The sequence below is a fragment of the Scatophagus argus genome, chromosome 17 (assembly GCF_020382885.2).
Source record: "Scatophagus argus isolate fScaArg1 chromosome 17, fScaArg1.pri, whole genome shotgun sequence".
Taxonomy (NCBI): domain Eukaryota; kingdom Metazoa; phylum Chordata; class Actinopteri; family Scatophagidae; genus Scatophagus; species Scatophagus argus.
Genome location: NC_058509.1, coordinates 18,522,872 through 18,538,015, shown reverse-complemented (window position 1 = coordinate 18,538,015; position 15,144 = coordinate 18,522,872). Strand labels below are relative to the sequence as shown.

The 15,144-nt window shown below is 40.0% G+C and overlaps 2 protein-coding genes across 2 annotated transcripts in view; both read left to right on the top strand.

Annotated features, from left to right (window-relative positions):
• The first annotated feature begins 4,910 nt into the window (after window positions 1–4,910).
• serinc2 (serine incorporator 2) lies at window positions 4,911–12,274 on the top strand. The gene is made up of 10 exons (XM_046418100.1): window positions 4,911–5,066; window positions 6,814–6,975; window positions 7,329–7,516; window positions 7,653–7,732; window positions 7,978–8,115; window positions 8,545–8,714; window positions 8,977–9,067; window positions 9,265–9,424; window positions 9,825–10,037; window positions 10,136–12,274. The coding sequence occupies exons 1-10, from the start codon at window positions 5,028–5,030 to the stop codon at window positions 10,272–10,274; spliced, it is 1,380 nt and encodes a 459-aa protein (XP_046274056.1). The 5' UTR covers window positions 4,911–5,027; the 3' UTR covers window positions 10,275–12,274.
• A 63-nt stretch (window positions 12,275–12,337) lies between these two features.
• Window positions 12,338–15,144, top strand: part of hivep3a (HIVEP zinc finger 3a) — a 40,738-nt gene continuing 37,931 nt past the window's right edge. The window contains 1 exon segment of the mRNA XM_046418099.1: window positions 12,338–14,764. The gene's annotated coding sequence lies outside the window, so the exon portion shown is untranslated.

Sequence of the window (15,144 nt, the reverse complement as noted above, 5' to 3'; positions counted from 1 at the left end):
ACTGGTGAACTTCACAGCCACAGGATAATGATAGGGTACGCGTTGCACTGGAAATACTATTGACTCAGTAAAAGGTAGATGCATAATATGCTGGGACTGTTATGAAAATGTCAACTTGAACAACACCAGTCGCTTACGAGTGTTGGCACAATATTTTAATGAAGGTGTTACCTGATTAACATTAAATCCATTCGACCGCTCATTACCTCACACTCACAAGCCTTTAGACTACAGAAACATGACAGTGGAGAAGCAGAGGTTTTATCTTTGCACTGCTTATTCACAGTGAACACCTTCGCCATATTTCTGAAGGTCACACACAAACAGATGGAGGTTTGCCCCCCCCCCCCCACCTGTGCCTTTAAACTCACTGTCTGACCTTTGTTGTCATGCCTGTTTACTCACTGTGTGCCAGGCTATGACTGCTGGAACTATCATTATTTATTTTGCCCCCTCATGGCCATATACAGTAATTGGACTCTACAGTGACTTTGAAATGGCCTCATTGTGCTTGTGGGCTACCAGTGATTTTCTGTACATTTTTCCCTGTAGTAGAGAAATATATATTCTATTGTGTCGTACATATTAAGGGTCGTATTGTTTAGCCTTTGGGTGGGGTCTACACTGCTCCTCTAGGTATGCAGGTTAAGTAGAGAAACGCTAAGTGTGTCTGTGTTGCTCAACACTGAGACAGTATTTTTGTACTGTATTGATAGTACAATAGAATACTCAGATGGGATCATTCTCATTCTTTTTAAATGCAAATCGTAAAGTGTATTGAATAGTAAGAGTTAAAAGTGAAGTGGAAATTTGCAAAGCAACACCTTTAAACAAAACACTGTACCTTTATTGTTTAGCTGCTGGTGTTACTCTGACTTCTGATTCTGCAGACCTCATTATGTCATTTGGAATCACGTCACTTCTTTGTTGCTTAATAGTTGCTAGAGAGAGTTAAAGTAAAGTTTACTGGGGAATAGGAGACCCTATAAGAGTACTCACCTATTTAGCTTTGCACTCCTCTAACATAGCTGGACTTATGATGGACGATTTAAATTAAAAAAGGATCAAATCGATGCAGCAGAATCAGAGATAGTCTTTATTGTTTTCTTTTTTCTCGCATTCTCCTTCCTTGTCAGGGCAGGAAGTGAGGCGTATTTTCAGCCCGGGAGTTTCATGCCTCAGAGACAGTGGTGGATTCAGGTATTCCCGAATCGTCAGGGGTGAAAAATGTAAAACCGCGTTGGGACACCAGCACACTGAAAGTCATGATGCATTTATAATGACAGTTAAAAACCCTGGTTAAGATTTAAAATGTTTTATTATGTGACTCAGGTGTGATAACTACTACACCTCTGTAATTTGGGATTTGGGGTTTATATAATTGGTTTCTGGCCAGTGGTGAAATCATAGCTGGTAAACAGAGTGAATAATATGAAGCCAGATTGTTTTGAGCCACACAGTGTAGACAAGAGAGCCTTTCTCACCCTCAGCTGTGCCTAAACTGCTGCTTATGAACTTCTTTTTGAAACACAAAAATGTGAAATTATTGATATGGGCCATTGGTTATTATCCAATGTAAATATTTACAAGTAGATGGAAGGCAGCTAGTTTTCTAGCGTATAAGGCATACACTCACATTTTCTTCACTCAAAGGGCACCCTAGAGGGCACATTATCACAGTATCTTGCACACTGGGACACCTTAGAGGGTGCCTTATCGATGTTCCATCAAGCCATCCGAGAGGGCACTTTTCCAGCATGTTTCAGGCACAGAGACAACGGTGGCCTAAAGTTTACAAGAGCGACTTTGCTACCGGAAGGTCATTGGTTCAATTTACCAGACAGGTGGAAGAAATCCGGGTGGGGAAATTAAAAATGCATTTCCTCAACCCACCATCACCACCACTGAGGAGCCACCTGACCAAGGCCTGACTGTGGCTGTACTGAGCAGCTTCCAGGTGTGAATGCGTGTAACTGATTTTGAAATTATTCTCATAATTTATACACATGCAGCAGTGATCTGTGTGGGGCCCCCAGTCGATAAAGGAAGAGAGCCAATCTCAGCAAAACACAAGGACTATATGAGGACTTGTCATCTACATGCACACTGTTTTAACTGGCAATGTTGCCAGGAGGGGGCAATATTGCTGTATTTATTCATGCTTTATGTATATTTCACAACTTCAGGTGCGTGTTGATACATTTGAAAGAGTGCACTCCAGTTTCTGTGGAATGACTGTTGTCATGCAAGGCTCTGCTGGTTGTTGTGGAGTACAGTCAATTTCTTATGATAGGTAGATGATGGCTGTAGGTGATGATCGAGTGTGTAACAGTCATGAACTGTAAAGGAAACAAACCCTGAAAAAATGAAAAAGATGACTTGATGAGCCACCTCAGGTTATTTCAATCTTAGCAGGACTCTTCTAATGGTAAATGAATTTCACATAGTTTCAATGGGCATTGAAGTTGTGTGTTTACCGAAACCACAGACATCAGATACACGTTAATGTCTCTGCGGGCCTGCCCCAGCTCCACTGCTTGAAGGATTTGTAGCTCAGATGTTAAGATGTTAATCTGCACAGACGTGGCCTCTGTTGTCATTCAACTTTTATTACATTGTATGATGGCTGTAAATCATGAACCACATTATGTGTATTGGGAGCGTCAATAGTTAGTACCCAGTGAAATAACATTTGGTCATTCCCACTATGGTATTGTTTAAATTGTACAGCTTTTTGCATTTCTTTGTCAGGGGGCTTCCAGCAATTCTGGATCAGAATTTATATTCAATATGCCCAATTCATTGTAATCATCCGTTCCTATATTGCCGGCCAGTTTGTTGACGCTGAGGAACACAGGAAGCTGTAGACCAGCTGCGTGTACTCCACAGCAACCTCTGTTTGTTCAAGAGTTGGTCAGGAGTGAGTGAACGCACTTGGCCATAGCACTTACTGTTCAGCACATATTTAAGAGGACCACATGGATCATGTAGGGCTAGTGGTTGATGATGATTTTTTTTTTGTTGCCTGGAGAGACAAGACAAAGAAGCATCATATGTAAAACATTCAAAAAGCAAGAAAGTAAACTCATATCCTAGATAATGTTAGTCCCAATCATAAAAAACGACATAGGGAAAGAATTCTATATCATAATATACGAGTTATAATAAAATACTTTGAGTTCTTACCGGGGCAGCTTGGTGGTGCTGTGGTGGCTATGGATGGATGACTTTGATTTGTTGAATGCCTGCTAAACTAGTTTTTCCAACATTATCCCAACACATCTTTTTTTTTTCTTTACTCCACTTCTTTCTCTGTTCCTCTCTCTACTTCTCTGTACAAATGTGCGCCTTTGGGAATTCTGCTGACATTCTTTATTTCTCTGAATCCGTGTCCTTTACAGTGAGCGTTGCCCTGTCACTGTGAGGACCAGCCTGAGTCTTTAGCCACTACCTCATCAGTTAAACACATTTGATTTTATTGCAACCTCAAGACAAGACTTCCCTAAGAGAGCTCAGATGTGTCTATCACTGGCTCTTGGAGCCCAACGAATGGCCTATAGGGAATTTTCCCCTGGTTCCACAGTAGACACCTCCAGGTCAGTTCCACCTGGAAATAGACTGTGCTAGCTAATGTGAGGTTCACCCCTTTTTAACCCTTTATAAAGAATGGCATAACTTCACTGTATTGATTAATGTAAAGTGACTGAATACAGAGTGATTAGGACTTTGTGCAATAGTGTTGATGAACAAGACATTGTTTTTTCCGCCATTGCTCTGTTCTTTAATGATTCTGTTGTCGTTGTTTTTTTTTTGTTTTTGTTTTTTTTTGTTTTTTGCCTGTGTCTTCTATATGTGTCCACAGAAGAAAATCTAGTGACAATGTACTCTTATAGAGGACAAGCAGTATGTGTGAATCGCTGAATATAAATATTCATTACTGATGCATAATCACGTTTGGAAACACTGTAACCATGGTATCCATGAAAATCTAGAAAATTTACATTTCTGTGAATTAAAACTCAATTATTTTATTGGCTCAGCATGGTCATAATTGAATAGGAAATATCAGTATAAAATGTTTCAATATTTTGTATAACAATAACAACATATCTAAAAAGACTAAAACACATTTGCAGACTTTAATACCAATCAGTTCATATTTCTTAAATTAGAGTAATGTGAGATGCTGCAGTAAAAACTCAACAAAATATCGCCAGTAATCCACCATAATCAATTTTTATTACCAGAAATGCGTTGCAAAACCTTATGCTGAATACAGTGATGATAATGGAAATCAAATGTTAACAATAAGTTTAGTAAAAAAAAAAAAGAAAGAAAGAAATGAAAAACAAATTTCCTTCAGTCAATTACATCAATTACAACAGCTATTCCATACGAATAGCGATGAAATAGCACGAGTCTTTGTTGCAAAAACCACTGGTAATGAATGAAAGCATAAATATAATAAACGTAGCCTTATATTTACAATTGCATAAAACGTATTTAAAGTTGATTGAGGTGGCGAATGACTTAACTATGTTAAAGGGATGGGTTCTTATCGCGCATTAACATCCAACTGGTTAAACTTTTGGAGTGTCGATTCACTAAGCCAATCATAGTTTGGCTGTTAGTTTGTCGCAGAGAAAGTTGTGAACTCCAACGCCCTTTTAAAAGTAAAGTTACAGGTGTAATTTCGGAAATGGAGTGAATTTGCCATTAAAATAAAAGTGAGAATGTCAAATGTGTCGACAGCATTCGTACCTAATACTGGCCGGATTTGTTATATTCCATATGTATATGTATCCCGAAGTGCATTAATAAATATCCTATATCATATCCCTGTATTGTGCATATCATATGAACGTTATAGGCTAAGCAAGTGTGGACATGACACCACGCCTTTACTTTGAAGGATGATGGTTTCCCTCCCCTTATTTTAACACACTTGACGGCGCCATTTTAACTCAGTTTCTTCCTGAACTTTTTCAGCTGTTACGACTTTTGTCGGATTACTGAAATAAACACACATGGGTGCTTGCTTAGCACTGAGTTCCCTTGCCAGCTGTGTGAGTATACATTTACAAGTTTTAGTGTTTTTACATGTTATATGTTCGACTTAGCTTTTCTTCCAATTTCTTGGCCAGTTTTGCTCGCATTAGGTTTCGTTGTTTAGCTAAGACAACCATACGATGTCGACACGGGAAACATTCATGAAAATCAGGTATTTCCTTCTGCGTACGTTACTATATGTTATATATTTATTCTGAATAGTTTAACACTACTTAGTTAAACTCGGCAAGACAATGCCGTTAAATAGTTTGTTCTGGCGTTTCTTAATTTGTTATACAACCTTCTGTAAAGTTGTGAAAAGAAACGATCCAAACAAACAGAATTGCCACATTTTTTTAAATAGCATTTGGTAAGAGAGCATAGTCTTTGCAGCACTTTGCGGGTAGTTAGTTCTCTTATAGGGTAATTCGTCTGGTCATGTTTAGAAACAGTGCAGTCATCTCGTACCGCCGGGAATATAAACAAAATGTAGCGCCTTGTCTGTTAAATCTGCATGGTGTTTTCTGAAGAGGCGCAGTTTCCGGGTTTTTCTCATGATCTTTCCTTGGGAGTTGTGCGTCATAGTTTCGATGTTCTTTACTCAACTGCGTCCTTCATAGTCGTTTCCGTGATATCCAGTGGACTTCACGTTTTATTTGTTTATTTAAACAACGTGGATTCACAGTATACAGGTATATGGTTGAGATGTTTGACACTGATAAAAGTCTCGTGAAAACAGATTTATCAGTGGTTGTGATCTAATGAATCCGTCTTAGACTCTATATTATGAAAAAAAACCCCACAAATATAAAAAAAAGTGAAATGGTGGGAAAAATGGTGGATCTAAGTCATAACTGTTGAAGACAATTATTTAAAATTATGTCATAATTTGACTGAAGATCACCTATTTATAAACAATGTGGGGCAAGTGAATGTAGGTCAAATACACCTGTTTCTGAAATCCAACTGCTGCTCAGTCAGCTTCCAATCAAAACTTCTTAATGGCATAAGAGGAGATTCTAAACAACATCACCAGGTACTCTTCAGTACATTAAGGTAACTATTTAAAAAAAGAAGAAAAAAGAAATGTGGCCCTGTTGTAAACCTGTCTCAAGCAGGCAGATCTAACTTGAATTTTATTTATTTTCTGACTCATTTTCTAGAAATAGTGACATCCTCAGCATTTAATGTAATTCAGTGTGATGGCTGAGCATCAGTGGTGGTTTTGTATAATTTTCCTTTTGAATGTTTTTTTACAATTTGAATTTTTGCCAAGGCAGTATAAGCCCGGAAAGAACCACGAAAACTAGATTCTTCTTGTCATGGCAGCTGTTGACACCCATGTCTTGTGTACTCTGGTGCATATTTAGTGAACGATGCCTGATCGCAGCTACAGTCTCTATCTCAGTGCTTCATACACCTCTCAGCATATGAATCATGCCCGAGTCCTCTGCGATCTTGTTCACAGTTTTGGATAAGAAACAGAGAGGATTGGAGTTGTTTGTTATTATGGCAGCTCTAATCACAGGCTCAATTGGACTATTGGCACTGTACATCATTTGTAAGAGGGAGAAAGATTGTTGCTCTGACAGCAGACACAGTGTTACTTGTTTTGTTTTGTTTTTTATTCTCCCAACCACAGTCGTCGCAAGCCGTGCATACATTACCCTGATTATTCCACACCCTAGAGTCCTGTCCCTGTGTTTCATAACACATGAATCTGTATGAAATCCCTGCTAATTCTCTCTCTCGTCTCTTCTCCAGGCCTCCTGTTTGTGTGGCTCGGCCCCCTGCCTCCTCTCATCATGCTGCCCATCAACGTACAACTCCACCATGAGCCGGCTGGCTTTCTCCTTCCTGCTGCTGCTTGGGACCCTGGTGTCTGTCATTATGATTCTCCCAGGCATGGAGGAACATCTTAAAAAGGTACATTAGATAAGACCAGATTAGATCAAATTTAACGATCCACACGGGGCTGCTTCAGGCTCTCACTGTTTCATAAGACCCAAGAATTATAACATTTTCTGGAGCCACACATCATTTCTAATTCAAGGCAAAACAGGAAAATAGTTTAGATTGGTTTCATAAAGCTGTAACCCAGCAACAGTGATACTGTAGAGCAGCTGGATGCTTAGAGTATGTGTGTTTTTCAACCAGTCATCTCAGAAGAAGTGATCTGTTTTATTTAAAAATATACCAACATAAAAAGTGTTCCAGTTGACCCAGTTTAATCCTTGCTAGTCCGCCACCCATTACCTCCTTTGTGTGCTCTCTGTCAGATTCCAGGTTTCTGTGTTGGTGGCAGCACCATACCTGGCTTAGAGAACAAGGTGAACTGTGACATCATTGTTGGCTACAAGTCAGTGTACCGCATGTGCTTTGCCATGGCCTGCTTCTTCTTTCTCTTCTCCATCATCATGATCCGAGTGCGCAGCAGCAAGGACCCCCGAGCTGTCATCCAAAATGGGTTTGTACTGCATGCAGCAGCCTCAGTACCACAGTCATGCGTGATGAAAGCATGCTGCACTCTTGTGGCCAAACATGTGGACTGCAACTCCTGAGATTGAATTTACACTGGGACAAACTTTACTTTTTTTCCTCAGTTTCTGGTTCTTCAAGTTCCTGGTGCTGGTTGGCATAACTGTGGGAGCTTTTTTCATTCCAGATGGCATCTTTACTACAGGTATTGAAGAACTGAAATCTGGCAACAAATGCTTTCTCAAATGTGCATTGTCATTATTTGATCAGAAAGTCTTTGTTGTTCATAAATAAGCTAAACATCAGTTTATATAACAGTCAGAGCCGTGTAGTGTTGAGAGTCTGAGACTCCCGCTTTATGTTTTAGTACTGTAAATGAATGCCTCCCGCCACTGCACAGCTTAATAACTGCCTAAACAAATGTCCTCAATCTTTTTCTGTCTCTCTCAGTGTGGTATTACTTTGGTGTGGTGGGCTCTTTCATTTTCATCATCATCCAGCTCATCCTGCTCGTGGACTTTGCCCATTCGTGGAACCAGTCCTGGTTGGAGAAGGCAGAGGAAGGAAACCGCAAGTGCTGGTTTGCAGGTAGAAGGGTAACACATTCTCGGTTAAGCACGATAAACGCTTAAGTGCAAGTTTAAAAGTTAGGATTTGGCAGATTTTTTTTGAAGGACAGTGGCTGTACTTTGAGTTCAGGAGGGTCGCAGAGTGTGGAAAGACACTGCTCTGTGATCTGGTGGTACAGCAGTGGATACTTCTGTATCGCTTGTCACATGGTAACAGGGTGAACAGTCTGCTGCTTTTAGTTTACTTTATGCTCTGTGCTGTGATTTCACTGATGCTTGGATAATAGGTAACAATGATATTCAGGTCAATTTAAATAATCTGCCACAGAGCGTTCCTGTCCTTGGCTGTGCAATGTTTCCAGTCAGGATGCTTGACCTAAACTACATTTGGGTCCAATTTAATGTGATTGTTTAGTGACTTTCCTCTTTGCTCATATTTCCCTCGTAGCTCTGATGTCCGTCACCTTCATCAGTTTTGCTTTGGCTTTCACTGCCGTTGTGCTCTTCTATGTGTTTTACACCAAACCTGACGACTGCACAGAGCACAAGGTCTTCATCAGCCTCAACTTCATATTCTGCATCATTGTGTCCATTGTGGCCATTCTTCCCAAAGTTCAGGTAATACATTGACTTTAGAAGACAGCTGGTAATATGAGCATCTATGGACTAATCCTTCATGTATAATACTCTACCAACGATGTACTGAAAAGAAGACCCCTGCTGTCTGTAAAACAAGCTAATACGACAGTCACATTTTACCAGCTGTGACCTTTGTTGTTTGAATGTGAATGAAGACAAAATAACTTGAGGAATGAGGAGAGTTTTGTTTTACTGATACATTGATTTATTTCCTCACTTGTCCCATGCCATGTCTCCACAGGAGGCTCAGCCCAGCTCAGGCCTGCTCCAGGCCTCCCTCATCTCCCTTTACACCATGTATATCACGTGGTCAGCCATGACCAACAACCCAAGTAAGTCCAATGAATTTTCAGTCCCAACACATTAAACCCAACAGCATTTTATTCGGAACTTGCATAACTGACCTTGGAAAGGTGTGTAAAGACATGCCAAACCACCTCACCCTCGGCCTCGAGCCCCAGTAGCTGTGATAATTACTAGTTACCATATTGTCATCTATTTTCATTGTTTCCTGTTTTTGCAACCTTAGACCGGCAGTGTAATCCCAGCCTGTTGAGTTTGGTTCAGCCCAGCAGTCCAACTCCACTACCAGGACCTGCTTCTCCTACCCCTGCCCCAAACGTCCAGTGGTGGGATGCGCAGGGCATTGTGGGATTGATCATTTTCTTGTTCTGTACTCTTTACGCCAGGTATTTCTCGGTTTGCCTTTACAACAAGATTGAAGTCTTTTAACAAGTACGTTACATAACAGCAATTTGAAACCGCACATTACCACCAGAAGAGGTGCGAGTTTAGCTTGGCATACTGCTTTTGTCAGTGCAGACACAGCAGATGACAAAAAATGTATTTGGAATAGTTTTCCAAGAAAAAGTATGAGGAAATAGTTTGGTATTTGATGAAAATATATATATATCAGCACATATGATATGTGTGGTGAAATTAGATTCATAGTGCAAAACATAAAGGCTCAAAGATTTAGAATCCAGCTGGAAGCATACAGTATCTTTATAAAGAAGACATGATGACAGATGTTTTACATGAACAGGCATTGTGTGTCAGTATCACTTCTTGTGCTCTCACCTGCCACAGCATCCGCTCCTCCAACAATGCCCAGGTGAACAAGCTGATGCAGACCGAAGAGGGTCAGGGCCTGACTGCCGTCGAGACGGTCACTGACGAGGCTGGAGTCCGACGGGCCGTGGACAACGAAGAGGAGGCAGTTACCTACAGTTACTCCTTCTTCCACTGCAGCCTCTTCCTGGCCTCCCTCTACATCATGATGACTCTCACCAACTGGTACAAGTAAGTGTCTGTTATGTGTCAGTCTTGGCTAAATCCTTCAGACATGCTGACTTTCTTGCAACACTGACTTCTCTCTGACTTTCCTCTCGGCTCATCAGGCCTGACAGCGACTACCAGGTCATGCAGAGTTCCATGCCAGCTGTGTGGGTGAAGATCAGCTCCAGCTGGCTTGGCTTGGCCCTCTACCTATGGACCCTGGTGGCCCCGCTGGTGCTCCCTGACAGAGACTTCAGCTAAAAACAGTGAAGTCTTTCAGCATGTAGCCGCTAGCCTCTTGCTGATTGCACCTTAACGGGAGATAGCTTTAGCATCACACCGATCTGCTTGATTTTCTTCACATTCGAAGAATAAATGGGTATATAATTTGTTTTTAGCCGCAACCATGTTACCTAAATGCTGACTTTTTATGGCTCGAGTTGGAATTTGCAGTTTTACAGAATCATATGATTGTTTGTGTTGAGCTTTAATGACACATTCCATTTTGTTTTCCACCTCAGGTTACTTTTTTCTATTCCTTCCTCCACTGTTACAAATACTCTAAAGAAGAGCACTACATGCCATTAAGACAAGAGCAAATGTAACTTAGATGACTCCTGTAAGGAATTCATGTTTAATTTGGCTTTGTTTCAGTATATTTGTTATTTGTTTCCTACTTTATATCATTACCTTTATAATCTGAGATTTATATGTTAATCATTTTTTATGGCACAGCTTTGATTAGTGCCCCGTTTTATAACGAGAGTGCCTGATTATATTTTGCACTGAAGTTCTTCAGAGGGACCATTTTTGATATCTTTCAAAATTTATTTCAGTAATTAATTTCAGTTTAAAGTTACTTCCTTAATAGGCTGTATGTTGACTTTTCATTCTAATCAATATAGTTGACAATCCGTTTTGTCACTAATCAGTGTAGGCAACATTTCTGTCCTGTAGGTGGGGCTGTTGTCCATCAAATTAGTCTTTCTTTGAAGAAAATGCATTTAGTATCATGATGCTGATTCAGACATATGTGCTGTAGAGGTTCTAAACCTGTATAAGCTGGTCTTTTTATGTTCCTGTACTTTGGGAACTGGGAATATTTTTCCTAGAAACAGCAAACACAATGTCACCAAGTCAGGCCAGCAGGGGCTTGCAAATGCTCCACTGCCCTCCCTCCATTAATCACATGATCCTGCTAAAATGTGATTTATTGTGTTCCTTCGATGCAGGATTCCCCAGTGCAACACAAACGCATACACAGTTGGCAAGTAGTGTAGAGGGAATGTGTTTTTCCCCTATCACAAGATCACCATGAGCAGGGAGGCTAACACAGCACTTCATTATACTTCACAATGTTCATTCAAGGCTTGTGTTGGCAAAGAATGACCAGTCTCTGAAGTGAAGCTCAGAAACTATACAACACTATGTGTCTTTCTGCCCGCACAGCTACAATATAATATTTTCTTATGGGTTCCCTTGTTTGTTTTTGGTTCTCTAATCTTGTGTTTGATATTACAAATAAAACCAGTTTAAGTGCATTATGAGTCATCACAGCACAAGCAGATTCTATTCTCCTAAGAAACATAGAAAACCTGACAGTCTATGCATCAGCAGATATGTTTTTGTGGTTATTTCTGTCACAGCTGATGAATCAAATTCATTTGCAATACTTATAATGCACCACATAAACCATGGTTACGGATTAAAGTTGAGACACTCACAGATGAAACAGAAAATAGAAATCGGAGGAGGGCACAAGATGCAACATTACCCGTTATGCGGCCAATCTTGTCATTACACTTACTGCCTGAGAAAAAAGCAGATGCTGTGTCCCTACAATGTATGGAAAATCTTTTTGGTACAAAACTACTGTCCCTAATGTCTTTTCTAAAATACAAAATCCATAATTTCTTAAATAAATTGACCATACAAGCAGAGTGTTTTATTTATAAAGACAAAAAATACATAAAAACATACAATTTATTCAATAAGCTAAATGTGGGTGGCTCTGTTGCCATCTTGGCTTTGCCTGACTCCTGGCTAATCCAGAAATGGGTGAAAGAATGGATAGCACATGGATGTGAGGTGGTCTGGTGACTGAAACTTTACTGCCTGCCTTGGAGCTACCAAGCTAAGGCTAACACACTAGGTTCTATCACCACTGTCTGTATAGTAAATAGGTTCACACAGAATCTGATTTTGGTGTTATTCATGTGTTTGATCCATGGGAGTGAAAATAAATCCACTATTAACCCTGAGCTCTGCTTAACTATGGGTGTTATTTCTCCAGTAGGTCCATTAGGCATTGACCATGGCATTTCACTCATTAATCTAAACACCAGCCACCAGCTATTATTATAGTAAAATTATAGTAAAATTAACTGCACAGTTATTGTACATGTTATTTGTCTGATGTTTGCATGAAAAATTCTCTAAAAGGCACCAATAACACAAACGCGGCCAAGAGGTCAAATTCAGTGACTCATATTAGCTGAGTTGAAGCCTAGCAGGCAGCTAGGTATGATTTAAGGTATTCACATCCTTAATTATGCACAACTTAAACTTTAAAGTTGTCACAAACAGAAATATAAGCTACAGAGACAGCTAGCAGCAAAAACAGCATTTTTGTACCAGGCTGTAATAATGTTTATTTCTGGAGTAAGATTTAGAATTTTAACATGGGTTGTTATGGAGATAATGTTGACTTTTAGAGCCTCAAGCGGCCATTCGAGGAACTGCACTTTGTAGTGCTTCAGGGGTAGCTTTCCTTTTCAGCCCTGAGGGTTGCCACTTTAGATATGCTATAGGAAACAAAAAACATGCAATTTAATTTCTGGTTCACGCAACCAAAACAAAAACAAAAACAAACAAACTGATGTTATTTGTGTGATTGCTGCTTATTTAGTCATATTGTCATTGTACCGTATGATGAAGACAACATGTTTCTCATTGGAAATGATTCACTGGAATCATACATGTCAACATGGTGATGACTTCCATTTCACCAAGAACTACTATTACTTTTTATTTAATTCCTTTATAGTCTTCACTATAGGTATTCTACAGTCTACACAGACATGTGACAGACAGTAGTTCTAGTTCTTAAAAATAATAATAAACATTGAAGATGAACCAAAATCAGATGAATCAATCTGAGTTAGTGTTTCTTCTAAGCAGAGAGTTTTGTAGACACGAACAACATCAAAGAGGCTAATGTAGCACATGACCAGTTATGTCAGTAATCTGTCATTTGTCCAGTTTCTCTGGTTCTGTGTTTCGCAGTCATGTTTGATGATGAATGACTGTAGAAGCAGGGACATCCCTGCTGCACCTTGGCTCTGTCTTCATGCACTCAAACAATCTCTAAACAGTAGTTGTATGCCTAAAGTTGTGATTTGACCCACATTGTTACGTGTGACTGTGACATTGGTAGTCCCTGGCCCAGCTGTGAGCAGTGGGCTGGTCTAATGCTGTTATATAATACTGAATGAAGCTCTGATCAGTTGCATAAGCCAGTTATAGGCTCATGCTCTCATTGGGGGCTCACCACACTCCTCTGTCTGTTGTGGTTAGGTATTCTTGGCCCTGCCCTGGGGAACCTTCTTCATAATCATAATCATCAACACCAATCACACCACTCCTCCTTGGAGGGCTTGAAGCAACCAGGCAGAAAAACAAGCTAAATGGAGCCCTGTTTGTGAAGGGCAGCCCCAGTAGTCTTCATTAGATGGCTGTATGATGTTGATGTCACACATGTTATCACAGGTTTAAGAGTGTGAGGACAAAACGATGCCAGGTTGCATCTCACATGGAACATGATGACAGTGTTACTAGAGAGCAGAATACATTTTAAATTTGAATTCTCAAATCAATAAAATAAATTCAGGACTCTAATAGTTGTTGAATAATGGATGAGTGCCACTCTTGATGAATCTAACGAGAGCACGTCATGCTTGGCTGATGTGATTCCTCTTTTATTTGTACTTCATCTTATACGCATTATTTTCATTCATTTCAGTCTCCTGATACTATAAATGTTGTTTAAAAGACTGCCGTACACAAACAAAGCCAGACTTCACTGTGAAAAACAGTGTACAACCTGTTAGTCAAACTGATGAAGACGAGATGACATGGATGACTAAGTCTAAAAATGCATACACGTTAGATTAGGGGAAAGATTTTGAAGTTGTCCTTTTGTTTCTATTTCTAATGCTACTCTCAGGGGGCGGGGTCTCGTGGTAGTGCGCGTGGGATTTGGCTGCGGCATGTCACGCGCCCTGGCAGTGTCAAGCTATACTAATTACGACATCAACCACAATTAAGACAATTTTATCTTCAGAATAATTGCGCAGAACGGACAACCTTTTTATTAACATACCTGCTCATTCATTCTAATTGTATTCCTGACACATTATGTAACCTTAGCAGTTGTTGCAATTGTTAAGATAAGTGATATTTTTTTTAAGCTACTTTGTTGTTTGTTTCTCAGTGTGTGTGTATTATTGTCTCCGCACATACGTTTGTATTTTATTCAAAGTGAACGGGTCCTTTTATTATTACAAACAATGGTTACGTAGCTACAGCCATTGCCCTTTGTTGAAAAAGTTGTAACCGGAAATGCTATATGTTTACCGTACATTGACAGTAATGATGCTAGCGCGGTGGCAAATTGCACCATCAGTTTTCAGGATTTATTCCGTCCCGCTACCACTAGAGCATCTAGAGTGGACCACTCACGTTTTCAGTCGGTAAAAACTAAATTACTTCTTTGTATGAACATTATAATATGAGGCGAAAAACAACAGCGATAGACCTGTGCTAACAGGTTGTGGGCCGGATATCAGCAGCTGGAGCGGCTACGCTAAATTAGCCTAATTACTCTTGTCTGAGGTACCGTTGTACGAGGTGTTGCTACATATGCCAGTATCAAATCAGCTGAACTGAAACAGGGCGTTTCCGGTACAAAATGTAACCCGTGGCCATCAGAACATAACACACTGAATGAAGCCGTGACCATAAACAGTAGAATGTGGGTTAAAGTTTAAGATTTAAATAAATTTCCAAGGGGCCTCAGAGAAAAAAATAGAACATAACTGCTTTAGTATTTGATTTCCACCTAGCATTGCGC

What these genes read in the sequence shown, in the direction of transcription:
- serinc2 (XM_046418100.1), top strand. Translation starts at nt 5,028, where the DNA reads ATGGGTGCTTGCTTAGCACTGAGTTCCCTTGCCAGCTGT. An exon ending in TGAGTTCCCTTGCCAGCTGT is followed by an intron (nt 5,067 to 6,813) that starts GTGAGTATACAT and finishes TCTCTTCTCCAG; the next exon opens with GCCTCCTGTTTGTGTGGCTC. An exon ending in CCGCAAGTGCTGGTTTGCAG is followed by an intron (nt 8,116 to 8,544) that starts GTAGAAGGGTAA and finishes TTTCCCTCGTAG; the next exon opens with CTCTGATGTCCGTCACCTTC.